General features: G+C 45.3%; 2 protein-coding genes across 2 annotated transcripts in view; both read right to left on the bottom strand.

Moving 5' to 3' along the window:
* Positions 1-17824, bottom strand: part of slc6a2 (solute carrier family 6 member 2) — a 33633-nt gene extending 15809 nt beyond the window's left edge. Inside the window, exons 1-5 of the mRNA XM_023790384.2 lie at positions 17806-17824; positions 12032-12138; positions 10943-11398; positions 9266-9397; positions 8493-8730 (exon numbers count right to left, since the gene is read on the bottom strand). Coding sequence (XP_023646152.1) covers positions 8493-8730; positions 9266-9397; positions 10943-11243 — 671 coding nt within the window. The 5' untranslated portion in view covers positions 11244-11398; positions 12032-12138; positions 17806-17824. The remainder of the gene's footprint in view (positions 1-8492; positions 8731-9265; positions 9398-10942; positions 11399-12031; positions 12139-17805) is intronic.
* Positions 17825-18196: 372 nt separating this feature from the next.
* Positions 18197-27718, bottom strand: part of lpcat2 (lysophosphatidylcholine acyltransferase 2) — an 11988-nt gene continuing 2466 nt past the window's right edge. Inside the window, exons 3-14 of the mRNA XM_023790386.2 lie at positions 27223-27440; positions 26756-26868; positions 24953-25013; positions 24355-24413; positions 24172-24206; positions 23310-23364; positions 22901-22983; positions 22329-22454; positions 21869-22022; positions 21281-21379; positions 20958-21099; positions 18197-20035 (exon numbers count right to left, since the gene is read on the bottom strand). Coding sequence (XP_023646154.1) covers positions 19857-20035; positions 20958-21099; positions 21281-21379; positions 21869-22022; positions 22329-22454; positions 22901-22983; positions 23310-23364; positions 24172-24206; positions 24355-24413; positions 24953-25013; positions 26756-26868; positions 27223-27440 — 1324 coding nt within the window. The 3' untranslated portion in view covers positions 18197-19856. The remainder of the gene's footprint in view (positions 20036-20957; positions 21100-21280; positions 21380-21868; positions 22023-22328; positions 22455-22900; positions 22984-23309; positions 23365-24171; positions 24207-24354; positions 24414-24952; positions 25014-26755; positions 26869-27222; positions 27441-27718) is intronic.

Genomic DNA, 27718 nt, shown 5'->3' with positions numbered 1-27718 from the left:
TCCTGGGAGGGGGCGCCAATTTCAGGAAACAGGAAAATGTCCCCAAATCACAACGGATCAAAGACATTGACAGTTCCTTAAAAAATGACTGACGAAAGTGTAGCTATGGAATTTTATTGCCCCCATCTTACTGAACACGTCAGAAACTTTTCTGGTTCTTTTTATTCTTAATGTCCATTTACCTGGAGTCTTAAGTAAATTATTGCTTGAGACGAGAAAAGTGAGTGGGACTGATACAGCTCCCTGCCACCAACATTAGGGTCACTATGGAAGGGAGACACAGGTGAGGTAAACTTCCTGTTTCCCTGTCACGCGTTTCCTTCTGCTTCCTTAGTACACAGGAGAATGCAATAAAATAAACGTTGTCAATGGGACTGCTGCAGTTTTAGCCACTGATGTATTATAGAAAAACTGGAACATATCTAGTTAAGTTGTAGATTAACCTTTTCACACTGCACAGGAGATACACAAAAAGACCTCGCATTGTGCTGAAGTTACACGCCCGCTGATTTAACTAAATCGGCCACATTAACCAGACACAAATGGAAAACGTTGCTCAGTAACAAAAGCAAACACAATTTGGATCCACTTTAAAACATGGGGCTACGATCCCGTAATGTTTATGTGACGAAGCCATGAGTCGTCACGTTTCACGTTAACAGATGACTATCGGGATGGGGGAGGGGTGGGTCTGCCCCTCTCGAGCCGTCTGTCACGCCTTACTGAGCAATGAGAGTCATCGTGAACGCAGCCCACTACCGGCCCTGGCTCATCCTGTGACCTTCTCCAGGGTAGAATACCGGCTCCCACACATTTCCTGGCACTAACATTCCCCGTAAAGTTCCTGGACTGTTATTCCAGAACTAACAAACGCTTAAAACTTCAAACACTCTAAGGAGACATAAATAAAATCTGGCCGCAGACAGACGGATGAATCGCATCTCTCTGGTGCGACGATGCCTCCCTTTCCGTGTCTTTTCAGGTGGGACCCAGATGTACAGCCAGTGTTGGCCAGGTAAACGTCTCTGAGATACAGTACACCCATAGGTGAAAGCTATGGATGTCTGTACTCAACAACGAAGACGGCCAGACAGTGACGTTTATCTGCTCAGCTCAGAGATTCTCAAACTATTCTTCGGAGAACCTCAAACCTCATATTTTGGACAAGGAACATTAGTAACAACATATTTGAGACCTTTATTAGCCAAATCAGATAAACTGGTTCTAAAGGGAAAGACTTACAAGGAATGAGTGGTGTCCTGAAAGATTTGAGGAGTACAAAAGTGCAGGTGTTAAGTGTAGCATCCCTTGTGAGATTTAACCCAGCAATGTTCACTTTATCTAATGCTAAACCTACATGCACCCCCTACTGGATCAAGCTTGCTGTTGAAGGTTTTGTTGCCAGTGTGTAGCTCAGCCGGTTAGGAACCTACACCCATGTCTGGAAGGTTGTGGGTTTGAATCAAGCAGAGTAATAATACTGGGCCCTGAAAAAGGTCCTTAACCTCCATTGTGCCAAATGTGCTAAATATCCTTCCCCCTGACATGAAGCTCTCCTCACTGGTACAAAAATAAATGCAAAATGACTAGATAAACACATGAATTCAGAGGGGCATATGGTTATGCAGTGTGCGGAGGGGTGCGGCTGAGGTTATGTGATGCTTCCAAAGCCCACAACAAAATAAGGTTTGTTTCTAGACACGCAGCTTAGTGAAAGAAGTGATATAGCACATTCTAAACAAAGCAGCAAAGTATGACGTGAAGAAAATGAATCCAGAGGTGATAGTTAATGAGACCCCATCCCGAGAGGTAGGTGGGGGGGTGGCTGCTGGTACCAGCAGGGCTATTTACTGCACTTGCCCCTGCATTAAAAACTATTTGGTAAAACCACTGTGAATCCCATCTTTACTAAGCCGTTTATCCAAACCAACCAGAGTGGTATAGATTGCTTGCAGTGTTTAATTAAAACTATTATAGCAGTTTAACAGCAGTATGCAGTTCCTAAGCCAACATACGACAAGCTAAAACTCCCAGATGATATTTTTCATCCAGATTGATTTCTTTCCTTTATTGCACTGCAGATTAAAGACTTTTTAACTGGAAACTAGAACACTGGTGGTGGTTAAACCAGAATTATGAAGACTTTGCTTTTATCAATTTCTCATTCCCCTCTAGAATCTTTAACTGAAAGAATAACAACACAAACGTTACTACTTGACTGGGAAAATGATGACCTGTATAAATGTTTAGCTCTGCTGTATTTTATGTTTACTTATTGCAACAATTCAGCACTCTGTGTTTTTGTTGTGCTGTTGGGCATTAAATGGAAGTGTGCAGTCCCACCAGGACAATCATGTCACGAACACACTGCCAACTTCTGAAGCAAATTCAGGATCAGCCCACACTGGGAATAGACAGCTTCCGCATCCCCGTGGTTCCCCCAGAACTGTGTGTCCTGTTTGCCTGAAAGAAGCCGGCATGCTTCTGCGAGAGGTTTTACGCTAAGGGAGGGCACAGCCCCAGAGACTGCTAAAGCCCCCCACCCCTATCCCCACCCCCACAAGTGGCAGTAGGGTGTGCGGAGTGACCGGATTCACACTGACGAAAGGCTTTCCACTGATGACAGTGGCAGACCATTAGCACCACTCCCAGCCCGTGCCTGGTGCGGACCGGCCTCAGTCTAACAGCAACAGGCTGGGCCAGATTCAAAAGGTGCGTCAGATGGCATTAATAAGCCCGATGCCCGCTACTGAGGCAGGATGAAACTGTAGCTGTATTTAGAGTTAATTCATCCCTGCTTTTTCACCACTGAAACAGAGGAAACCGCATCGAATTCCCACAAAGTGCCCAGTCCCTGGCTTACTCAACTCAATCAGATTAAACTTTATAAATCTATTTTAAGTAACTGCTAATCCACTTGGGCTCGCAGTGATCCAGAGACCAGGGAATACTGGAGTATTAGGTGGGTATTCCCTATTGGAAACCAGTCTGTGGAACATATACAGAATCACATATTCCACATGTAACATACCTGTACTGCGAGTCAACAAATAACACAAACACCAGGATGAAACCACACAGTGTGGCCACAATCGAACCCAAAACCCAGTTAAAGGAAGTGATTCAGCAAAATCAATGTGCTATCAATCATATATATCAAATCCAGCAATTACATAATTTTTTGGAGAAGAGGATCCCTAAAAATCAATAACCTTTATGACCATTTAAAAAAAATAAACCAGAGCAGGGATTGTCACCCTGCCTGTACACGGACAGACGTATCCATGACAAGACTCGCCTGTGTGCATGGCGATGTTGTTGACCACTGACGCAACGCAGACTTTCTCACAAAGCGTCACATCATCTCAGACTAGAGCAATAAATGTTTGATCGTTTTATTAATCTAAATTCTAAACAGCTGATTTTATTCAATCATCAGGCTGTCTAGTCTAATATTATATAGCTATCACATATCAACTTATTATATAAAAACATAAATAGAGGCTGTTTTAAAGCTATGACAGGAATAAGACATCTTTATTATAAATGGTAGGATGCTTCTGTTCTGTTACAATAAAGTAGCCTGTAGTTGTTTTTTTTTTTCTTCCATTCTATCATGACAAATGATTTACATCGCAAGGTTTCCAGCTGTTTGGTTTGGACTCTAAGCCCAAGACCCAGATGATGCAGAATATAACTAAATTCCACTCGTTAAACACAGGATGTTTCTACCAATCAGTTTAAATTCTTTTTCTCGGTTCAGTGGACGAGAGAGTAATGCACTCAATGTTGTCTCTTTTCCACTTCCTTTCAGTTATTAAATTATGTGGTGTTTATATATACAGTACGTATATGTTTATATGAGCTTTGTATGCTCATGTAAGTGGGAAGAAGAGAGATCAATGGAATGGGCTGGTCTGCTGAGTTTATGGTGATAGATCACATACACCTGCAGATGCCTTAGATATTAAACCGCACCTATGTCTCACTGGATTGATTATGGTCAAAGACAAAGAGGGCTGACTGGGTGGATCCAAAATGAGGACTTGAGAGTCTGGAGTGAGTCTGGTTGCAGCATTTTCTGCTTTGCAAACATCAACCACCCCATTTTACGTACTGCATTTTGTTGATAGATTCTTGGCTTTCGGAACCCTGCCATCCTGCGCAGAAGCATTGAACTGTGAGGTTTCCAAACAAGACGTCAGCCTTCTGCCATTTGAAAGAAGGTGGTCTATGCTTTTAGGCTATGAAAAGCTGCGGAATATATTTCCACACAGTCTACATATCCAGTGAAGGAGAATCCTTTCAAATATCATCGTGAGACGAATGAGTCCATGGGTCCCTTTAAGTTTCCTACGTTCTTGTCCTGAGAAAACTCATAAACAGGCCCAGTTTTAAATCTCTGTGAAAAAAGCATTAGGAGACTCTGAGACATAAGTATGTCTAGACGAAGGCGCCACTTAAGCTGGTGAGCTAATACCCAGCAGAGTGGTCTAAATAAAATACAGGCCACTGACACAACTATGGTTTAATCTTTTTTATCCATGATCGCTTAGCAAACTAATACCAGATTGCTCCACCTGAATAAGGACATGGCAAAATCGACAATCTAATAGGTCTCCTGAAAATGTCACTCATCCTCAGTGGTTGCTTTTGAATGTGGTGGAAATCCCACTTAAAATAGTAACAATAACAAGCCCATGCAGGTCAACAATACAAGTGCCAGCCCTTGGAGACTAATTACATGTAAAATTAGGCCATGCTACACATTTTTGCCTACTTTGACAACTTTCAAACGCAGCTCAAACAGTATTCACTGGAAACGCCATGCCCAATATAGTCATTTATTCTAAATTAAATTTCTGCATCTGAAGTATTTCATTGGCTGACTACAATCATTCTGCAAGATTTTGAATGTAAGACTGAATTTAGAGTTTGTTCAGGCAGATCATTTGTCAAAACGTATTTGGTTAATAGCAGTTCCTTTTTTATGTAGCAATTTCAAAACAGATCAGCAAAAGTTTAGGATTAAAAAAGACTTAATTCTAAAATTGATCAATTCATTTGGTTGACGATAGTCATATGGGGTCTTTCTGGATTGTTCCTATAACATTAAATATGAAACTAGATTTTTCACTTTTTACAACTGTGACCTAAAGACTAAGAAATAATGTTCTAGAAATGGCCCTTGCTGTTGTTACAACAAAAACTCAACACATGGATAAACTGTAAGTGAAAAGCTCTTTAAATGTGATTCACTAAATTCACTAAATATAATATATTCACGATAAATTCATGCAGGCATCTATCTACCCATATATCGCAGTGGAATTCATAGCTGATGGCATCTTCGGATATGTAAAGCACACATTTTTAGTAATGGATAACAGCAGTGCTTACGAGTCATTGGGTTACTTGGACCTTTGGGGCTAATGAGCCCAAATGCGGAGTAGCACCTGCTTGCCCCCCACGTCCGCACAAACACCCGACTCGAAGTCACGCCTCTGAAAACTCAATCGCAATAATTACGCTTCGGTCCCTCATTAAGGAGCAGCACTGTTCCAGCCAGCTGATTGCTGAGGATAATAACCAAGCCCTCGGTGGCGATTTGGAGAGGAAATGAAGGCCTAGCCATAGCTGTAAGGAAAATTACAGACCGCAACGTTATTATGAGAAGACCAGAGTGCACGGCGACGGCATGGTTCTTTGGCAGAAACACAGAGTCAAAAAACGGCCGAGGAGCCCTTTCAAAATGGAAAGACTGCCATCTTTTACGGCTGGGCAGTGATGAAGTCCTGATGTGAGCGACTCAAACATAATCATCAATCTCTCTCCTGTCCCTGCAGGCCACACATCAATTCATTTGGCTGCTAGGTTATCTGCAGCCAAATCGTAAGGGGCGTCCTGGGGCTCCGAGCGTCCTGGGGCTCCGAGCGTCCTGGGGCTCCGAGCGTCCTGGGGCTCCGGTCAAAGTGCTGGAGAGACCCAGGCAGGCGCTGCCATTTTTTAAATGTGATTAAATGCCACAGACACACCACTGGCCACCTCTCTGAGGGCGTAAGGCCACTCAGAATAGCATTTCATCATCAAGATCTATTTCACTGACCAAGTAAATCATGCTCATCCTCTGTTCTTTTTTTTTTGTATGCTGAGATATTATTATTCTTCCCAGTGGCAAGAAAAGAACATTCTGGGTTCTCTGAAAAGAAGCCTGAACTTAAATAGCCTGTAAGCACTGGAGAATCCATGTTTGAAGCTAGATAATTTTGATACAACAAGACATTTTAGCAAGCATACATTATAAATTATCCATACAATTCCATTTAAATTGAAGTCTTAATGGTGATTAAGTTTTAATTGGAACGATTAAGAGAGAATGGTCTGGAGTGAAGACCAGTAGAAACATGGCTTGCTGGGCACTGAATTTGACGCCACTGACATATAGCCTCAGCTATTCCTCACAGCATAGCTATTACCCAGCCAACTGGCAGAATACCCAGTGCCCGCTGTGCCCCTGACCAGCCTAGAATACCTAGATGCAGCATGGTTTCAATGGTGTTAGCAATGTGCTACGTTTAAAAGCCAGAAAGGCCTGAGAGGTACCTGGCGTCTAAACCGGTGTTATTCTTGTAAATGAAAACATCTAAACCTGACTGAAACCATCTGGAGAGGACCTGAGAGATGCCATGATGTCCGTGACATCAGACCAATGCTTGGGGGTTGGGGGTCTAGGGGTAAAAAAAAAAGACAGAACTTGTCTTCATCGCTTTATCTCACAGGGACACCTGGGGGCAGGGCTGAAACTGGGAGGCCGTGGCCGTCGTGGCCGTCGTGGCCATCGCTGAAGGCTTTTGGCGTGTGGGCCACAGAGTTGAGCTTGAAGCGGCGGGTTAGCCCGTGAAGTTTGTTAGCTAGTTTTCGGTTAACGCCGTGTCAGGGTGAAGGAGCGCCTCACTGAACTGAAGAACCGCAGTAACAGTGAGGGAAGAAGCTGGTGGGGGAGCAAGGCTTTCGCCGCTTTCGGAAGCAGCTTTCATTTGTCCAAGTTGGACAATTCCCATCACTGCCGTTTCGCTGACTTCCTCAAGTGCAGCAGAAGTAATATTCACACTTGCACTGGAAAAATTACACCTGTTTGAAGTACAAACGGATGTCCCTATTTTCCCATGAACTTATGAGCTAATTTGATATGTCTGCTATACATTAAAGAGACAGAGGACAGGAATATCAGGGGAGTGATTTTATGCTGGTGACCCATGTATGGAACAGAAGGTCCGATTTCGAGATGCTGACCTCAGAGTTAATATAACTAATGTATATTAAATGCCTCATAAAAGTTAAGTTGTTCATTGGTGATAAGGGTTAGGAAATCCGTTCCGATGCTTGTTTAGACTGTAATAATGATACCGACCATCTGTCTGCAAGCCAGCCAACGTTGTATCGTGTAAAACCTGTGCAGGCCTACAGAGGACTTCCCTAAAGGGATAATAAGAACGGATCATTCCCCAGCGCTGCATTGTTTATGCTAACTAATGTAGACTTACTGTATGACTGTTTAACTGTTATCGGGATCATAGATATTAAGCCTAAAACAGAGAACGCGCAAGTAACATAACACTGCCGATGACAGCCTTTTGTTAAACAAATGAAATACAAGTATGGGAGGGATCTGACAAATCACAGGCATCCAGGGCATGATAAAAAATCTGGGCTACCAGTGGCGTGACAGTGGGCGGGAATGCCAAAGCTCCGCCCACATTCTCAGGGGCCTGAGCCCACGCATGTTACTGGGAGGACCTCATGATAATGTACATAGCCGCTGAGTTCACACTGTTTGTGGAACGAACGAACATACAGCATGAGGCAGTGGGACCCCTAGAAGGGGCTCTTTCGTTTAGTGTACAGAACACACCACGATGACGCAAATTCTGATACAGTGGCTGGGGTCAGGCCAACACTGGTGACCAGAGGCCATGACTGACACGTCAGCATTTAACACAGGAAGATGCATGTCTTACTGTATTCATTAAAGTCTACAAGGCATCATGTGGGACAAGGGCCACAGGCTGGTGGGGATTTGGAGGTGGGGTTTGTGCATTTAAAAAATGAAATTATATATTTCCAAGCGACTTTTTTTATGACCCCTGATGTTTACGTGTTGTGATCGCATCTGAACAAAAGGGAAAGGGCGAAGCTTATTTGGCGCACCGATCGATCTGGCAGGTTGTACCACTAAACCCCGCCCCCCGCTAATATTTGCCTGTCTGTGGTCATCGAAAGATAATTGGATGACTGTTGTGGAAGTTTTTTTTTTCCGTATTAATGGGAGAGATGAGCTGTAGAATCCCCTGGTGGGTGGAGTTATTGCCTCGTCAATCATCAGGCTGAGCCATGCTCGACCCACTAACATGCCCCGCCCACAATCCACCTTTCCACCAATGAGCCAGAGTCAATTCCTTCTCTAAGTTGCCATGGGAAGCCGGAGCACTCACTCATAGAACTCAGCGGCAGGGGTGTTCTTGCACTTGGAATACATGGTGACATTGCCCAGGCAGGAGCTGTTGGTCTGCTGGGTGATGGTGCAGTTGGGGCTGTTCCAGCTGTTGCCACAGCCGAGCCATGGTAGCTCGCTGGTGAACGAGGAGAACAGGTAGTACAGGGACCAGGCTATGATGACATTGTAGTAGAAGCCCACATAGAGAGCGATGACTATCACAGTGTAGCCCACGCCTGTGGGAAGAGAGGACAGGGAAAACAACAACTCAAGAGGCGTTCAGAAACAGGTACAGTAGGCTGTGGCAAACCTCAAATTTGTCATATTATGATGCATATACTATGCTTGTGCAAATCATTGGTCGTGGTTTTATGTGGGCTGTCACATTAACTAAGGATTCCTTACATACAAACACATACGTATCACCAAAGACCACAATCTTCTGCTTTGTATGTCATCAAGCTTAAGCTATGTATAAAGATCTAGGCAGGTTCTTCACCTGGTCCAAATGTGCAGCCTTATACACGTTTGCTTGTCTGAAGTTAACATTCCTGCTCAGTATGATAAGTGGTTACAGGGTCCTCGAATTTTAGTCACAGGAACAAATCAACATAACATTGGTCAGAGTGGTGAAAAAGCAACTTGGCTCCCAAACAGATCCTGACACGCAGAAACTTCCGTCTTTCGAAGCTTTCAAAGAAGCACCAGGAACTATACGGGCCAAAAACCAAGGGCGGTCCCTGCATGCGCTGAGGCGGACCCCTCCCTTACCTTTGAAGACAGGGCAGATCTTCCAGACCGTGGCAGCCCCCTCCCTGTTGTACTGTCCCAAAGCCAGTTCCATGTAAAACAGGGGCATCCCAGCAATAAGCAGAAAGAGAGTGTAGGGGATCAGGAAGGCTCCTGTCGAGGAAGAACGGCTTCGTTAGTCCTAACAGCCGAAAGACTGTGGCTCTAGTTTTTAGCCACGTGAATATTGCAGTGTGACGGACCATAGTGGGAGTCACGTTGCTAGCCCACAAATGGGCACCTCAGGTAATAAGCACCACTCAGTAACACAGAATGTAAGTGCTACAATCAGTGATTCAGAAAGAACTGGCTCAGCACATTAGTCAACAAGAAGCATCAACTGGATCACTTTCAAACTCTACATAGAGGTTTTTGGTGGAATTTAGCCAAAACATAGAAATGAATGATATGTAAGATTTATCAGTTACCTGGAGCTGGATAATGTGATATATAAGGATGAATATAGATTGATGGATAGAAGGAAGCATATGGATGGATGGATGGTTTATTAAGGTGTTTGTTTTGCCCCTAAGATGAAGCCTTCGCTTACAGAACCTCCTCTTCCATATTACAACTGGATTCCTCAGTCTCTTTTTTCAACTTCACCGAACCAACTAAGTCTATGCTCTGTTCCTCAAGGGTGAAACAGCCAGTGCCTCCCTGCGATTTGCACTGGCAGAGACCTTTGGCCTTTCCAGCTCGTCCAGTTACCTGCTGCCCAACATACAGGTGAGAGGCGGGTGCGATTGGTGTCCTCTGAAAAAGTGAATCCGGTGTAGGTGATGGATTTTCTGGCAGAGATGAGGTGTCAGGCCCATCCATCCCCTAAACCACACAGGCATCCTGAGTAATAGCTGTTTTGGAAAAAGTCCTTAAGGGTGCCGGTTTTGTGCCTTCATTTGGATAAGTGCCTCATCAATTTAATGTCTCATAATTTTATGCATTTCTGCCACTGATTTTTGTTATAAAAAAGTGATACTTGGGTAACCAACTGCAGTGGTATTAATACAGTGAAGTAAAGTGTAAATTATTCTTTGTTGTAGTGTTTTGCTTTAGTTTTCAGACACTTATACAGACCACACAAACTTTCATAAACATGCAAGAAGAAGCATGAGAATTAAGAACAGAGGGAGTAAACACTGGTAAATTTTAACTTTTGAGGAATTGACGCTTGACTTAAAAATGCCATAAATACGCAGGAGAGCCGCACAATATTTAAATTCCTTTTCTCTCAATAATTTATAATGCCGAGGTGGAAAATTCAAACACCGAATGAATGATATTAGAAGGTGGCGAAGCGACTTCGTCGACACTATAATTCACGTGTATAGAACGGCTCAGCCACTGCTGTAAAAACACTATTAGCTGCTAAATCGTCACTAGGACCAGGACAAGTTAAACAAATTTGCCATAAGGCAAGACCTCTCTCGAAGCTCATTGACGCAAAACGGTAGAACTTTAAAAAAGTGGGATTAAACGCCAGTTGAATATGAATGTTTAACCTCTAAATAAAACTGGGAGTAATGAATAATACCTTATATGGTTTTATATTTTCATTTTTATAAATGTCTTTGTTTAAATGTTACAAAAAGGCAAATAATTTACTGCGCTAATAAGTAAATTGCCAAAATATACATGGACTGGAAGACTTTTGCTTACCTCCTCCGTTTTTGTAGCATAAATAAGGGAACCTCCACACGTTCGCCAAGTCCACTGCAAAGCCAATGACAGACAGCAGAAAGTCCATTTTCTTGCCCCAGGTCTCACGCTCTTCCTCGCGCAGGGAGCCCGACGGACAGACGTGGGCGCCGGGGGCCCCGATGATGGAAGTGCTGGTGTACTGGACCCCATTCTGGTCCTTCACCAGGATCAACTCCACTTGCTTCTTTTCCACATTACTGTACGGTTTCAAAGGGGCGACAGATGAGAGTTTGTGGTCTGACAGGACTTGGATGTTCATCCTCGCACCAGTTCGAAGCTGAGAGATGCAGCAGCTCGTTATGATGAAGATGTCAGCGGCGCTGATGATGACGACGATGATGCTGATGATGAGGAAAGTCCGCTGAGGCAAAACTTCTCCTCTGGAGGTGCAGCGGAATCCACCGCTCCCATCAGCTGTAGAAAACAACAGTTGTCTTTCAATGGGCATGAACACAGTAAAAACGATACGACCATGCAGAGATACCAGGACTCATGATAATCGAAAAATACTCGGGTACTTTCAGGTACACCGCGAGTAAGTTAAATTAGGTAAGTTATAACATGGGAATTTACTTATTGAAAGGAATTTCATAAAGTGAATAGATATCCGTAAATTAATTACATGAATGACACAAACATCTCGTATTTCATGTAACAAATGCCGGATAATAGTAATGAATGCAACGTTTTGTATAGTCTACATTTACATAGGCTACGCATATGTCACCCTGAACACCTGTAATATAGAAACCACTAAAATTGCTTACTAAGCATTCAAAATGTTTCAATAAAGAATATCAATTAATTAACAAAAAAAAACAGCAACTATTGTTTAAGTTTACACGTTTCGACTGTTTGATTATAGCATGAACAGTGATATATAGACTACTGTAGAGGATCCGCCGATGATACCTTTGCAGAATGAGGAAAACGCAAAAACGTAACTGAATAAACGACGTTCAATTTGGTCAGCGCTTTAAAGTCAGATAAAATGCGTGTAGATTAAGCAGCGCGAAAAGCTGTTAGCGCGAAGGAGACGCTCCGTACTTAAGGCGCCGACAGCAGGTCCATCGTCCGCTTCTCCCCGTGTCCAGATGCGTCTGCGGAGCGAATGCCCATCCTGGCCAAACTTTAAGTCTCCGCCGTCCGTGAGGCTGCAGGCAAAATAAATTCAGGGCTTTTAAATCAGCCTCCACTTTTCCCACGTGATATCTTATAATTGCACTTTTTTCGTGCCCCCAACGCCCGCCTTTGCTGCTCGTCGCGCTACAACCAACTATCCGAATCCGCGTTAAGGTTCGTCGTCAATTTATGTGCTGATGCCTGGTTCATCTTTACCAAAAGTCAGAATAAAAACAATCAACATTAGGCCGTAGAAAAACACGCTTAATGAAACCCTACTTTAAAAATGACTAAATTATACAAGATAAAACATACTTTGCGAGACACTTTGCAAAAAACCCATTGAATGCTGTGGGGAAAATGTGAGTGGAATTTTAAATCCTTATAAAATACCCGTTCTCTCTAAGCACTTTAATAATTAACCTTGATGTGAATGTTTAGTATATATACGGCAAAAATACGGCAAAAAACCAAAAACAAAACAAACATTCAAGGAACATTATACTTTCGATTTAATCTGTCTGTTTCTTTTCTCTTGTTCAAAATATATTAAATTACTGATTTCTAAGAAGCCGTAAAAGCATTGTGTTCCGTGTATAATCGAATTGTTCACCATCTTTTGCCACGGGCTATGTGTTCTATTAGATATGGTTGATCAGGTCATCGTATTAAAGTCAGTGATAGTCCCCTTAAAACTCTCCAGTGCCTCTCTTATAAAACCTTAAAAGGGGTGTTTTTGTCCGTCTATTGATGCGCGGGTAACGCTAAAAGAAAAACAGTATTTATGGTTAAAAGCCTCTGCTATTTCTTTGCTTGTTTGTTTATTTGTTTGTTTGTGATTCACGTAGCGTTCTGCGTGGTTGCATCCCAACTCAAGCAATTTTAAAACGTTACCACATGGGCTAGATTAAGCAAAAATAAGCAAGGAAACCAGGTACAGAATGTCACCCACAATATTTTTTTAATTTGACTTTTGAATATTACATCATACACAACATAATGTCTGTAAATGAAATATTTAATAATTAACCTCTCATTTAGTGGCGTTATAGGAGATTTCAGAGGAATATTAAACTGTGAATAAATGTTGATAGTTAGAGGTCCAATGTGAGTTATAGAGTTACAGAAATGGTGACAGCTTCCGAACAATGCTAACCAGCTAACCAAGTTCACAGCAGGCTTTCCAAGCTGTAGCCTGTACTGTCATTAGATGGTACCATTCATACGACCCAGAGTGGCAAATGGTACCGGAATGAAGCTCCTTATCCTGGACTGTCAGACCTGCCTTTTTATGTTGTTAGAATAATGTCCTGTTGTGGATATAGATCCTTAAATCAGTTCCAAAACCAATTACCCCTGTGGCAGGATCCGTTCCACAACAGACAGGACCCTGTCCGGATGGGCTGTCTTGCAGTCTGGGGTGCCCTTCCTGTTTGCGGTGGTGGGCCAGCTGGCAAGCCTTTCCTGGCACCCAGAGGAGCCCCACAACCCCCCCCCCCCCCCCCCCCTTACCTTGCCTACAGGCCCAGCTCTCACCGCGACTGAGTATGAGACATCAGCTATGTCTCCGGGGCAATGAGCGTAATGAAAGGTGAAAGTGATTTCACAACTGCCTAAAGGGGTTACTGGGTGAGGTATTCGGATCTGACCCCTAGTGCTCTCCGCCTTATGACATTATCTTCAAAGACGGCCCCACGAGCCCGCAGCACGCGAGGTGCTGCTCGTTTTTTAACCATGAAGGAATTTTAACTGGCATGGAGGAAAGCCATCGAGTCTTTCCAATAAACTATGTGCTTTTAATAACAGGAATGGGCGAATTCATCTTCAGAATCATCTTGAAATGGAAACCTTTAGCAGAACACCAACAGAGGGACAGATGGACGTTTTAATTTCCCAGGTGGAATTAGTTTGCAGGTGGATTCCTTTATTCAGATATAAAGACATATATACCTTCGGTGCCGTCTTTATAAGGTCTGATTCCACATCTTTTCTGAGACTCCAGTGTTCCTTGCCAGTGCTAAGCCTATTTTGGTCTACTTCTGTACAAGGTTAGCACCCCCCCCCCCCCCAGTGCAAATATCACAAGGATTTTCCTTGCTGGATGCAAACAAGAAGAGGCATTTGTAATAGAGCTCCTGTAGTTGGACAAGTAGAGCATTATGCTACCGGCACAAAGGTCTTGAGTTCAAACCCCAAAGATTCACACATTAATTGTAATACTTCCTTCAACTGTAAGTTGCTTTGGATAAAGGTGCCTGATGCCTTCATTACTTACATGGACAAATCAGGGGTTTCTGTTCTATAGAATCTGGCCCCCTCTCTGTTTCCTCATATGGCATTTAGCCCAATGGTCAAACAACTAATTTCAGGAGTCTTTGGATCTTTCAGAGCATAGTCATATAGACCCAGAAAATCTGAGTGCCTGGGATCTACAAGAGCCATCCTTCATGAGATTAACGTCAAAGCTGACAGATTTAAGGCCGTGCCAGTTTAATGCTGAACATGTGACCCCATAGAGTACAGCTGCACCCTCAGTTATGACAGACGAACCCAATTAGTGACCCATTTATAGAATAAATGGCCAGCAATTAGCTTAGAAGCATGTCAAAATACTAAAGTTGTTTCTTAAACAAAAACACAATATAAATTTCAATGTATTTATATTTTCAACATAAACATTCAGTGATATAATATTTGAGACTAAGGAGATTTTGATATGTTGAGTAACTTGTCCCTACATTCACAGAACACAACAGTAACTCCAGCATGAAGCTCTTGGATTGTTCCAAGCCATCACTGCTACCATGGATCAGCGGTGCTGCTGCGTAAGTAAAGATCCACACAAACACTTGTCAGTGGATGTGTGGTTTTTAAAGTTTACTGCAGCTTCTAGAACTAGAGACATATATCCTTATAATCATGTGCTGCCCTAATGTTTCCTCATCTATTAAAGTTCAAAAGCTGGAAAAACAGAAACACTGTCCTATACATGGAGATGAACATCAGTGGACTTGTTCGGTACAGTGCAAACAGCAACTGTGTTCAGTAGACAGTGTGCTCAGTACATGGATTGCAAACCATCACCAGTACCAGCATTCAGGAAGCTTGTTCAGCCTGTAGACAGAGCGCACCCTCTGATATCATCCTGAGCCACACCCTGCCGGAACACTCGGGGTGGCAACCCACTGAGACAGCCAGTAGGCCTGAAAAATGTTACCAGTGTTATAATTCCCATGATCCTCTGCAGGCCCTGTTTACCCATGCACGGAAGCAGTCCCCCTGACTGCACATACATCACTATTGATTGATCTGAACCCCACAAGCAGTCAATCAGGTGACAGCGGGCAAGTAACACGTTCAGCTGTTGAAGTGCGAAAGATGACATCATGAGACCGTCCTCATCTCTTACCTTTGGGAGAAACAGGCAGGATTTGGCTTTAGGGTGGCCAGTGAAACGACAGGTGGAGACCTTTCACTGGGTTTCTCTCCTCATGCCCACTCAACTATTACTGACATTCTTATTTATATGGGTGGGGGAGTGGTTTGGGGTGGAGGCTGGTGACCCTTTTCTGGAGGGGCCTTCCCACACAGGTGCTGCTCATCTGCTTTAGACAAGCTCCTCTTAAACTAAGAAAATAGCCTCCTACCCCTTTACTGCCCAAACTGCCCTTTATATGCACTGTAACACGCAGGGAAAGGCCGCAGACGATGTGAAGCAGGTGTTTGGAATGGTGTTCACGATAAACGGAAATGTCTTAGAAGCCACGAAATCATCCAGTGCAGAAGCAACATATTTAACTGCAGGAATGAGATGTGGTTTGAAATTTGGTAAAACGTCTAGGATGAACTGACTACAGGAATGAATGGACCCCATTGGTGGAAGGCCAGGGGCCACAGAGGCCCTGAGCCTAAACAGGATAGGTGGGGACACGCTTCCCCTGGCCCGTCCAACAGCTTCCAGTGCGAGGAACATCTCTGTGGTTCCGTCTACAACATGCAGAAGATCTGCATCATCTCCACTGCAGAGAACCGTGCGAGTTCCTTGAGTCGGGACCCCTCTTCGTAAATTCTACTTGAGAACGAGAACATTAGCCAGTATCCTGCTCCCGTCAGAATGGCGGGCTGGGGCCTTCCTGCTGCTCCGAGCCGCACTGTGCCGCCCAGCCGCTTGGGCTGTCAAAGCTGACCTTTTTAATCCAAAGCCCCTCATTCGTTTTATAGGGTCTGTGGAGCGGAGGGTAATTGGCTTGCTGTAAGGAGGTGCTGAAAGTAAACCAGATTAATGGCGTTGATTGTCTGCAATTTGACTGGACAGGCTCTCCTCGGGCTGAGCTGAAATGGACACGGTAATATCGAGAGCTTACACGACAAAGAAATCAGCAGCAAACTGACTTAATTGATTTCTCGTAACCTTATCACTTCTGATTAAAGTGAAACGGGGTTTTCTCCTCTGAAAAGGTTAAAACATATTGTGCATGGAAATCACTGTCGATAATGGCAGTCTACCCAAAAGCAGGGACTTAATCAACTTCAGCTCTGTTTGTTTATTTTAAATGTGTGAGGAATCCTGATCTAATAGCCCAATACTGCACATGAAATTTGCTGCGTGGTTCAGCACAGCACTCAATACTCGTATGTTGAACATCAGGCATTTAAAAATATTTATCTTGCTTATTTCCGTCAATTAATTTTAATCTTATCATTCGCAGTTGAAGAACAATGTAATGAAATTGTCTACGATCGCAAAAAAAAACTGTACTTTGGGGAAAACTTATAAATTAACAGATGTTTTGAATTATAAAAAATATGTTCTGTCTCAGATAGTGCAGTGAATGTTTTATCAGTGATTCTGCTACTCATTTAAGTCAACTGATTCTTAAAACAAGGTCATTTTTGCGATGAGTGTCAAATATAGCATAGGAGATGTATTTTTAGCAATTCACAAAGCAGATGGTTTATATATCATACATATATATTAGCCATTATCTCCACAGCAAAAAAAGGAAGTTCCCTTGCTATTAGACGTTATACAGTACACTCACCCCCCACCTGACTCGTGTTGTACTGAGCTGCACAGTCAATATCCATTTTTGATAGAGGCATAGATTAAAACACAAGCCATTTGCCCAGTGCAGGCCAGCGTTGAGTGGTTCAGCCCCACCTTCACTCCATATGCGTAGAGTTTGCCTGGTCTGTCATGAGGGGTTAGTCTGGGTACTTTAATAAATCATGTGGTCCGAAGACAGGCTGTCAGCCAACATCTCTAAATTGTGTGTGTGTGTGTGCCCTATAATGTACTGGCATCCTGTCCAGGACACACCTCCTCCCCCTGCTCTGTCCTAACCCTAACCCTAACCCTAACTCCTTCCTAACCAACTATGACCAAGATAAGCAACCTGGTGTTGGATGGATGGACAAGACACCTCATCTTACAAACTGCTGACCGTGCTCAAACATCTGCTTTTGCTGTCTATCGATTATGTGAAACATTTAAAATAAAGGAAATAAATGAAATAGAATATACCATGATTTTTCATGAATATAAAGTTTTGAGGTATAGATTTCACAGAGGCAGCTATGCACCACAAAGAGAGGATGTATGTCATGGAGAAAGTGACCAGAGTGAGAGGCAGGCAGGAGAAGGAGCAGAACGCTCTCACAGGCTGCCCCGGGATGACAGAGCTGGGGGTTGCACTTACTTTTCCGAGAGCCAGAATCCCAGGAGACCGCTGAGCGCCAAGGCAGACCCAAGTCCGGCGGGCTGGCTCGCTGGGGGCGGATGTGAGCGCCGTGGCCCTGCTGAGCGCCGTGGCCCTGTGTGTCCGGATTTGACACGGCGGAGGTGCGGAAGTGTGCATCGGGGACGGTCACGCGCACAGACATGGTGCTCTCAAGGATCGGCCTCAACGTGTGGAGGGATACTGCCATCTAGTGATTCCAAACGGAGCAGCACCAAACAGCAGGTGTCCCATATGTCACCTTCGTGGGCATTGATAAGATGCAGATATGGGCACAATGTGACCATAACAGCCTAAGAGGTAAGATGTCATGATCCTCTTCAGATAAAAACTAAAACAGTGTAAAACAAAACAAAGTGTAAAAGTTTATTGGAATATTTTAAAAATGACACTACACCACTTATGTCAAAAGAAGAACACCTGTTCACTTTGTTCCACTAAATAGTCACCACAACGAAACAGAAAATCTCACTAAACACACGTACTGTACACACATCTGCCATTATGCAAAAACCATCCGGGTTCTTGTCTTTCCAACCCTCCCTTCCCTTCAAAACTCATTGAAAGTCTGTTGGACAATTACTCATCTTTTCCATTTCTCAAGCAACAGAACACCAGCCACAAAATCCAGGAGCTCATGCCAATATGTCACTGCGTTGAACCACATCCCAGTCTTACACCTAGACGCATCACAGACAGGGCTGCACAGACTGGGCCTCTTGGGGGAGGGGGCTGTTGGCAGATTGATCATTTGGGACCCTCAAAGTCTTCCCTTTCTCCCCCCTCATGGGCCACCCTGATTGTGGAAACGTCTTTTTCTATGAAAATACTCAACTTGTCACTCTGGCGGGCCTGGCTACAGGTCACTGAGGTCACACTGCAAGGTTGTCAACGGCAAAAAGCATAGCAAGTCAAACAGGAAAAGCAGTATCAGAGCAGAGCATGGGCAGAGACTTCCTAAACTTGGCCACAGGGGGCAGCAGGAAACACGTGACAATCCTAGGAGAAAAAAACCTGCAGCAGCAATCACTGTACATTCCTAAAATGGAAGACATCAAACAGGTGAAAGGGCTGTGTCAAAGAGGTCAAGGGGCTGTGTCAAAGAGGTCTAGGGGCGTGTCAAAGAGGTCTAGGGGCTGTGTCAAAGAGGTCTAGGGGCGTGTCAAAGAGGTGAAGGGGCTGTGTCAAAGAGGTCTAGGGGCTGTGTCAAAGAGGTCTAGGGGCGTGTCAAAGAGGTCTAGGGGCTGTGTCAAAGAGGTCTAGGGGCGTGTCAAAGAGGTGAAGGGGCTGTGTCAAAGAGGTCTAGGGGCTGTGTCAAAGAGGTCAAGGGGCTGTGTCAAAGAGGTCTAGGGGCTGTGTCAAAGAGGTGAAGGGGCTGTGTCAAAGAGGTCTAGGGGCGTGTCAAAGAGGTCTAGGGGCTGTGTCAAAGAGGTCTAGGGGCGTGTCAAAGAGGTCTAGGGGCTGTGTCAAAGAGGTCTAGGGGCGTGTCAAAGAGGTGAAGGGGCTGTGTCAAAGAGGTCTAGGGGCTGTGTCAAAGAGGTCAAGGGGCTGTGTCAAAGAGGTCAAGGGGCTGTGTCAAAGAGGTCTAGGGGCTGTGTCAAAGAGGTCTAGGGGCTGTGTCAAAGAGGTGAAGGGGCTGTGTCAAAGAGGTCTAGGGGCGTGTCAAAGAGGTCTAGGGGCTGTGTCAAAGAGGTCAAAGGCCGTGTCAAAGAGGTCTAGGGGCTGCGTCAAAGAGGTCAAAGGGCTGTGTCAAAGAGGTCTAGGGGCTGTGTCAAAGAGGTCAAGGGGCTGTGTCAAAGAGGTCTAGGGGCTGTGTCAAAGAGGTCTAGGGGCATGTCAAAGAGGTCTAGGGGCGTGTCAAAGAGGTCTAGGGGCTGTGTCAAAGAGGTCTAGGGGCGTGGCAAAGAGGTCTAGGGGCTGTGTCAAGGGGCAAATTGGATAATGACTGGTTGTTTCATTGCCTCAACCAGTCTCACCAAGACTGTCCCATCACTCCTGCCACCAGTCCAGTGTCAGTCCTCTTTTTTGTCAGAGCTGCTGTCTTCCTGCGTGTCCTCAGGGCAGACGCTGTTGGCAGGTCGGCTGGTCTCAGGCTCCATCCCCTGCAGGGCATGGTACCGCTGCAGCTCCAGGTAAGTGGTGAACAGCTTGGCGTATTCAGGGTGGGTCAGCGCAAAGGTCCGGAACTCCTCTGGTGAGAGGCACAGACACGCTTTAGGGGAAGCAGCCATGGCTCTGAATATTCAGGCTCAGTGAATATTACCACAGCTTACAGGTTGTCGTTCTCTGTGGAAACCAATCGATCGATGAACGGGCCAGATTTAGTAATGATTAAAAGACATGGCATGGCTGAGACCTGAGTGCTAATATGGGCCATATGCCATGCATATATCATGCAGCTACAGAAATTAATAAGAATTAACTTAAATACACTGATACACTAAATTTCCCATGTATGTTTATGTTATTTATTGAGTGGTAGGGAAGTGTTGTGGGCGGGGGGGGAGGGGCTTAAACCATGATATCTATATAAAAAAACCCGCAGTATTGGAATATACTGTACAGTTACCACACTGTTGCAACCCTCTTCTGCTGTAAAGATACACTGACAAAATACTTTATTAGGTTTCAAAAGGCAGAAGGGTCAGGGCACCTCCAGTGTTCTCCAAGTGAAATTTCAGACTTTTAATACCACTGTTTTAATACCACTTAATATGAAATTTATTGCTGAGTTCACAGCCATACTGACAAAAGTATGAAGGATGTAAAGAAAAATCAGTATGGATTTTAAGCCACAGAAAATAATTATTCACCAAGTTCTGGAAAAGGCTTGACTGCTCATATTTTGGGTGAAAGTGACACTTGTGAGTATCCATGTGCAAAACGTTTTGCTTTCATTCAACAAAAAAATGAAGACTTTTGTAAATAAAATTCACTACTTCTAAGGCTTTAATTTGAGAATATTAAACTCAACACTTTTCAAATACTTATAAGACCCTGCGGACACTCTGGGTCCTCATAGTGGAAACAGAAGTCCGCTCTTTGCATGCCATTAACACGGAGAAGTAAAAATGGCTCCCGGGCGCCGCAGAGCCGCCCAAACCCCCACTCACCGTAGGTGATGTGTCCAGAGCTGTCAACATCGATCTCGCTAAAGAGCCGGGACACGTCCAGCTCGGGGACACCCAGGGCGGAGCGGATCAGCGCCGAGAACTCACTGTGCGTAATGTTCCCGTCCTTGTCTGTGTCAAACAGCTGGTGCAGAGAGATAGAAAGAGTGAAGAAAGGAGAGGAAGAGGATATATCACTACACCAAGTTCAGTCTACAGATAAGAGCTGTCAAACACTAATAAGATAACGAAGGGGCAATCCACTGGGGAGGGGCCTCTGACTGCCTGTATGCCCCCCCCCCCCTTCCTGAATACTCCCATCCCACCTTGAAGGCCATCTGGATGGTCTCGTCGGTGTTAGCAGGCCGGCAGAGAATGGTCACCCCAATGACGTACTCCCTGAAGTCGATGGTTCCATCTCCATTCTAGAGAAAGAGGTGAGATCAGCCCTTTCACAGCGCCTCACGGGGACAGTTACCAGGCTGATTCAACAGCACATACAGAAAAACACGTCGGCCTGCAGACTCAAGATTACCCAAGGACTAAGGGTGGGCTATTGGTTAGGGAAGTGTGCTTGTGATTGAATGGTTGCTGGTTCGAATCCCCAATAAGCAAGGCCGCACCCCTACACCTTGCTCCCTGTGTGCTAAATAATGGCTCCCCACTGCTATGTCACATATGGGTTAAATGCAGAGGATACATTTCACTGTGGTGTCCACAATGACAAGCGCTTTCATTTAAATAGTACAAATATAACCACATATACAAGCCATTTACCGTAGAACAAGGCTATGCATTTATTTAAAGTCTGAATGTGTGAAAGCAAACCAAAGAAATTGTAACAGGATTATAAATAAATGTGATGGAGTTCCTGTTTGCCGCCACTAGAGGGTGTTGTGTGCACACTCATTCACCCTGTCGAAGAGGCTGAAGAGCTCCTCCAGCGGGCGGCTGACGGGCAGCTTCAGGAAGTGGGCAAACTCCTCCAAGGTGATGCGGCCGCCCTGGCAGGACTGGGCGATGGCACTGAAGCCCTCCAGTTCCTTCTTCACGTTGTCCCACTTGAGGCTGAAGCACAAAACCAACAACGGACACCGCCAGGAAAGGGGCTCGTCAGTGGTGATGCTATCAACCACTAAATGGACTAATTCAGTTACTCATGGTTGCCATGCAACACAGAGTGAACGTGCAACATCACACACAGAAGAGAGGAAGGATTCAAACCCCCAGCGCTGGAGGTGCGAGGCGGCAGTGCTATCCACCGAGCCACTGGTCACCATTATGGCTGAAGGAGGGCTCTGCTAGCAGAAGTACAAACTGATTGGCTGCCAGGCAGATCGCCTCCTCTCCCCCGCCCCCCCACGCCCAGCTTACTTCAGCTTGCGGCTGATCTTGGTGAACTCCACCAGGCCAGCTTCCATAGGCAGGGTTAGCTCCCCAGCAGAGATCATCAGGCGGCAGTCTTCATAAGTGTGGTCTGTCACTGGGACATGCAGGGCCCTGCCCACACACGCACACACACACACATCCATTATGTGACAGGCAGGAGTACACATGGATAGTTATGGACACTGACACATGTAAGAGATATTAGACATGCAGATTTCCTGACAGGACAGGTGTATACACACTAATAGGAAAAGTATCACAGAGAAACATAGATTTACCCAAACTCACACTGCAACAGGCAGAGACAGAGAGACAGACAGTCAGACAAATAGATATAGATAGATATACAGACAAACAGATAGACAGACAGACAGAAAGATAGACAGATAGATTATAGCAGAAATGCAAGTTACAACACAGTACATGAAGTGATAATGAGATAAGCTTACACGTAAGTAACAGTAATGTCATGTTTAAGCAACTATTGTGAAATATTACAAAGTGTCAGCCTCTCTCAACTGGCCATGAGCTATTTATCGAGCAACGGAGACTCTCACGTTGCCATGACGCTCCGCACAGCGTTGGCGAACAACGTGGGGTTAGCCTTCTCTTTCTCCCCAGGGATCTCCGGGGGCAGGAACTGGAGGACAGGGAACAATGGGCAGTCACTAGGGCGGCGCCCTGGGTACAAGGTACCATCACTCAAACTTGATGTGAAAGATGCTTTAGAGATGTTCCTGAATTAGATCACAAAGATGGCCTCCTTACCATATCCAATGCCAACATAGGAATCCCACTATTTCATTAGTGCTTAATAATTCATAGTCTTTGAACAATTATCAGAAAGATTCAGGAACTTTGAGAGACCTTACAGGCTGAACACCTCTCCCTAGGAAGAATCCCTGAACATCAGTGTTTAGCAGCTGCTTGCTGAGGTTCAAAAGGTCCACAATCATCTGCTGTTACCTCAATTTCCACATTGGTGTACAGCTGGCAGAGGGTGAGGAGGAAGAGCATCTTCCTGTGAAGTAGAAACACTCAAGTTAGAAGCAGGAAGGAAGCCAGGGGTGATGCTATGGATTTCTGGGCCCCGTATCATATTTGGCCCCCAACCCAGACTAATCTAATTATGCCAGAAAATTTTTAGGGCCCCTGACTGACCGGGGCCCTTGGAATTGTTCTGAAGTCCCCCCCGCCCCTGAAGTAGGCCTCCAGCTAGGGCCAAGATGACAGCCAGCAGACAGACATTTTGGAATCGTGTTATATACGCGTTTGACAGCCATATTCAGGCTTTGACTCTGCATGTGCAAAGCAGAATGTCTACCACCCCCTAAAATGGAGAAGTTCTTGTTCAGGCAGGCAAGTATTTCATAAAGTATGTGGTAACACCCTTGTGACTGCACTGATGAGCCCCCTGCCCCCCGTGGCTCATTACGATGGGGAATCCACCAGACTCTCACTCTGACCTCATTATTGACTAATTGACCACTTTATATTATATGTACGTATTGTATATAGTGAGAGTTAAATCTAGGGTAGTTTAGAGCAACACAGGAAGATTAACTATGTGAAAACACCTCCTGTCAATTAGAACCAAGCCCAGGCGTTTGGTCCCTGGGTGGGTGATCATGTTATTGTGAAGTTCTGTACCGACACGTCCTAATATCTCACACTCATGCTCTCCCACAGCGGACCAGCATAACTCCACCCCACCCTGAAAGACACGCCATGTTGCTATTGTGTTGGAAATGAGGTACAGAGAAGGAGAAAAACTGACTCCAGAGAGGCGTGAGTCAGCCGACTCTTCCGACGGGGAAATCACACTCACCCTTTCGGCCCCTGCCAAGTCCAAGTCACCGTGTCCTTTGGAAAACCGGAAATGTCAGCATCAAGTCGGACTGGTGCCGAATGTGACAATGACAAGCTACTTTGTACAGGATAACGAACTGTGCTGTGTTTTTAGGGAGGGATTTTTGTGGGGTGTAGGGGGCTGTCACTGAAGGGTACGCACCAGCTTGTTGGGGTATCGCAGGAGCACTGGTTGGACTGGGACTCGAGGAATGAAGGCACCTGGGAGAAAACGACGTGACTCTGAAGACACAACATCCGACACGTATAGTGATGCTGCCATTCCTGTTTTTTTCTACCAGGCCTGATGCATGCATGGCTGCATGACTGTGCCAGGTCTGCAGGAGGCTACGCTAATACGCAACGCATTTCCACAAGCAGGTCATCAATGCAAAATGATTTCACAGGGTCTAAACACATGGCTGGGCCTCGTTGAGCCAGCCTCTTCCAGGAGATTTGGCACAAAGGAGCTTTACTGACATCCTGCCCCCACTCGCACAAGCTACCTTCTGGGGTGGGGGGGTCAGAAGGCAGTAATGAATGTGACCCTTGTTTCCATGCTGCAAATGCGCAGCAATTTGCATGCCACATTTCCTCTCCCACTGATGGCTATCAGTCTTTTGCAAGCTCCCGTCACCCCCACCAATGCACTGAGAAACATGCGACCTCGCTTGCACAACGCAGCTGTTATGGGCTGAAAGGGGCCGGCTGCAGCCTTATCCTTCTGGCCTCTTGCTGCGACACGGCCAAAATGCACCTACCTTGTTTGAATGTAATGAGACAGGCCCGATTCGTGCAGGTTCCTTCCGGGAAAATTAGGACCTTCGGAAAAATGAAATAAATATTTTGACTGAATGTGCATATTTCTTTACAAGCCTACGATAAGAAATTCATTTATTCCTCAAACCACGTACATCCTCTTCTGTGTGAGGCAAGTTGGTGGGAACATAGCGAAGTACTGTGTCTATGATCAACAGCCCGCGCTGAACTTGTGACGATCTCCATATTGACAAGATTAAATGCTTTTGTGGTACTTTGGTACCAAGCCTGCGATACAGCAAACTCTGAGTGATTGTTTGTGAGGCTGGGAGAGAAGATGAAACCGCATGAAGACTCTTTCTGAAGTCGTGATGTCTCCGCGGCAAAATGTGGGGGGGAAAATCACCTACCTATCCTCTCTCCCCTCCCCACTGTGACAGGAGTCAAAATCGAGCCTTGACTTTTGAAGCTGATAAAAGATGGAGAGTTCGTACCGGGAATAAGGAGAAGATAGAGGGGAGGAAAAACATTTGGAAGCACCAAGTCAAGAGACAAAGCAGTGACAAGCTCTCTGTCTCCTGGGTAATATTCCCCGAGTTAACGATATAAACTGAAAACCAAAAAAAAGACAGAAAGTAAGACGGGCCCTTTTCACATCTTTTTTTTCCAGGATGTTCAGGGATTCACATTTCTGAAAAACACAAATGAGTTTTGATGGCAGTGACTTCTTGTGTGTCATTTTTTTCTAAGGCCACCTAGCATACTCTGTCATTTCATCCATGACATGAATTCATCACAAAGTCTGCATCAGACCTCGCGGCAAACAATCTGCTGCCTGCGCTCCTTTGTGTGGCTCAGTCGAACTCATCTGCAGGTGCAGAGAGCAGCAAACCAAACTCGACCGCGATTACAGCAGCCGAAGGAAAACAAACGGTATCTGATGTACGGCATGTGTAGCGTCTGGTCAAAGTGGCAACCCTGATAAAATCACGGCTCAGTCAGTATTTACAGTGATGTTCTGGTGCTTCACGACGTCACATCTTTACATCCTATGCATGATTTAAAAAGCAGTAATATAAAGAGTAAAATGCGGAAAAAATACAGTTACTTGTGAGGTACTCAAACTTGTGAGGTACTCAAACTTGTGAGGTACTCATCAACACAAGCAAATATGGAAAAGCAAATTTCCAAAACTCCCTCAGTCCATGGAATATGTGGATGCAATAGGTTTGTAAGTAAGTAAGAAATCTGTGGATTTAGTGAGTTTTGGTAATTTAACTAAAGTTCTTCATGGGATTACATGAGGCATGACTGAATTTTGGTTCCCCGTACTTTAACATACAATGAGAAATCTTGACTTTAGGTCATTGGTGGTCTTGTCTCAAAAACAACAAGATGTGGATTGAGTGAGTTTTGGTTGCCAATACTGTAACATATGATGAGGAAGCCTGATTTGGGGTCCTTGGTGGTCTCATCTCAAAAAGAACAACAAAATGGACTGAGTTTCGGAAATTTACATTCACTTTGAGTTGATTTTCCTGGATCCATGATGTGCTGTGCTACAGATCTCTTAGGATTTTGTATTTTGCCAATTTACAGTCTGATCTGAACATATGATGCATAAAACTGTAGGTAAACGGCTGTAACAGTCTGACAAACATCTACTGTAAGGCGACCATTACTGCTGCTCTGAGAGTTGTGTAAGTAGGACACAGAAATGGGGGGGTGAGGGTGACAAAAAGTGAATGGTACAACCCCGGTGTATATCTCATCTACACGTACGGCGTTCCTGACCCCCCGCCTACCTGTGGCCACCTGCCCCCAGAGGTGGCTCTCCGTTCGATCTCCAGGATGGTGTTCTTGCGGGAGTCCGGGTCCAGGCGTGAGACCAGCACGGGCTGAAGACAGCGCAAGAATCCTGCAGCGGATGTGGGAGGAACCGGGCCGCGCACATGAGAGAGAGCAATTGCGAACTCAAGTCCCAATCTGGGGGGGGGTGCTACGGATTACCATGAAATCACCTGGCACCCCAGATGTCTCCATACTCACAGTTCAAGGCTGTCATAAGGGCAAAGTAAGTTAGGAGGATTCCAGGGGCCCCTGGTTGACAAGGGGCCCAAAAAAAATCGGCATCTGTAATCTTAAAAAATACTGCAACCCTGCTCAGGACAGGCCGATCCCAGGTGGATGTACTGAACTTAATGTTTTAAAAAGCGCTTATAAGCAGCACGAAGCTCCAGCTTAGCGTTAAGCTCCAAGGTCAGACACTCACGTCCGAAGATGGGCGCGGACAGATTTTCCGTGCGGGACACGGTGGAGGGCGCCCCGGCCACGATGCACACGATGCTGTCGAAGTAGCTGGAGTGGGGGGCCACAGCCAGGATGGGGGCCTCGGCGCTCCCAGCCCGCCGGCCACGTACCGACACCCGGAATCCCATGATGCAGAAGGCCAGGCGGCCAAATCCTGCCAGCACCACCCAGGAGAGGCACCTGCCACGGGAGGAATGGAGGCGGGTAAGGCACGGCGCAATCTAGCGCACCCTGCAGGAAAAGCCGCTAACTGCAAATGTCACGCTCTGAGACGCAGCGGATGCAAACAGAGCATGCCTGCAGGAAAGCATTGTGAGACCTTGTATTACGCAGCAGGTACTTCACCGGGGTGAAATCCCCGCATATATATGGCTGCAAATAATCATGTGACCGGTGGGAATCAGTAGGCTGAGGTCACACAAAATTAAACAGCGATAAATAAAAGCAAACGGGTGTGA

This window comes from Paramormyrops kingsleyae, chromosome 11 (assembly GCF_048594095.1).
Source record: "Paramormyrops kingsleyae isolate MSU_618 chromosome 11, PKINGS_0.4, whole genome shotgun sequence".
NCBI classification, from domain to species: Eukaryota; Metazoa; Chordata; class Actinopteri; order Osteoglossiformes; family Mormyridae; genus Paramormyrops; species Paramormyrops kingsleyae.
Note: the sequence above shows the minus strand (reverse complement) of the source record. Positions and strands in the feature narration are given on the sequence as shown.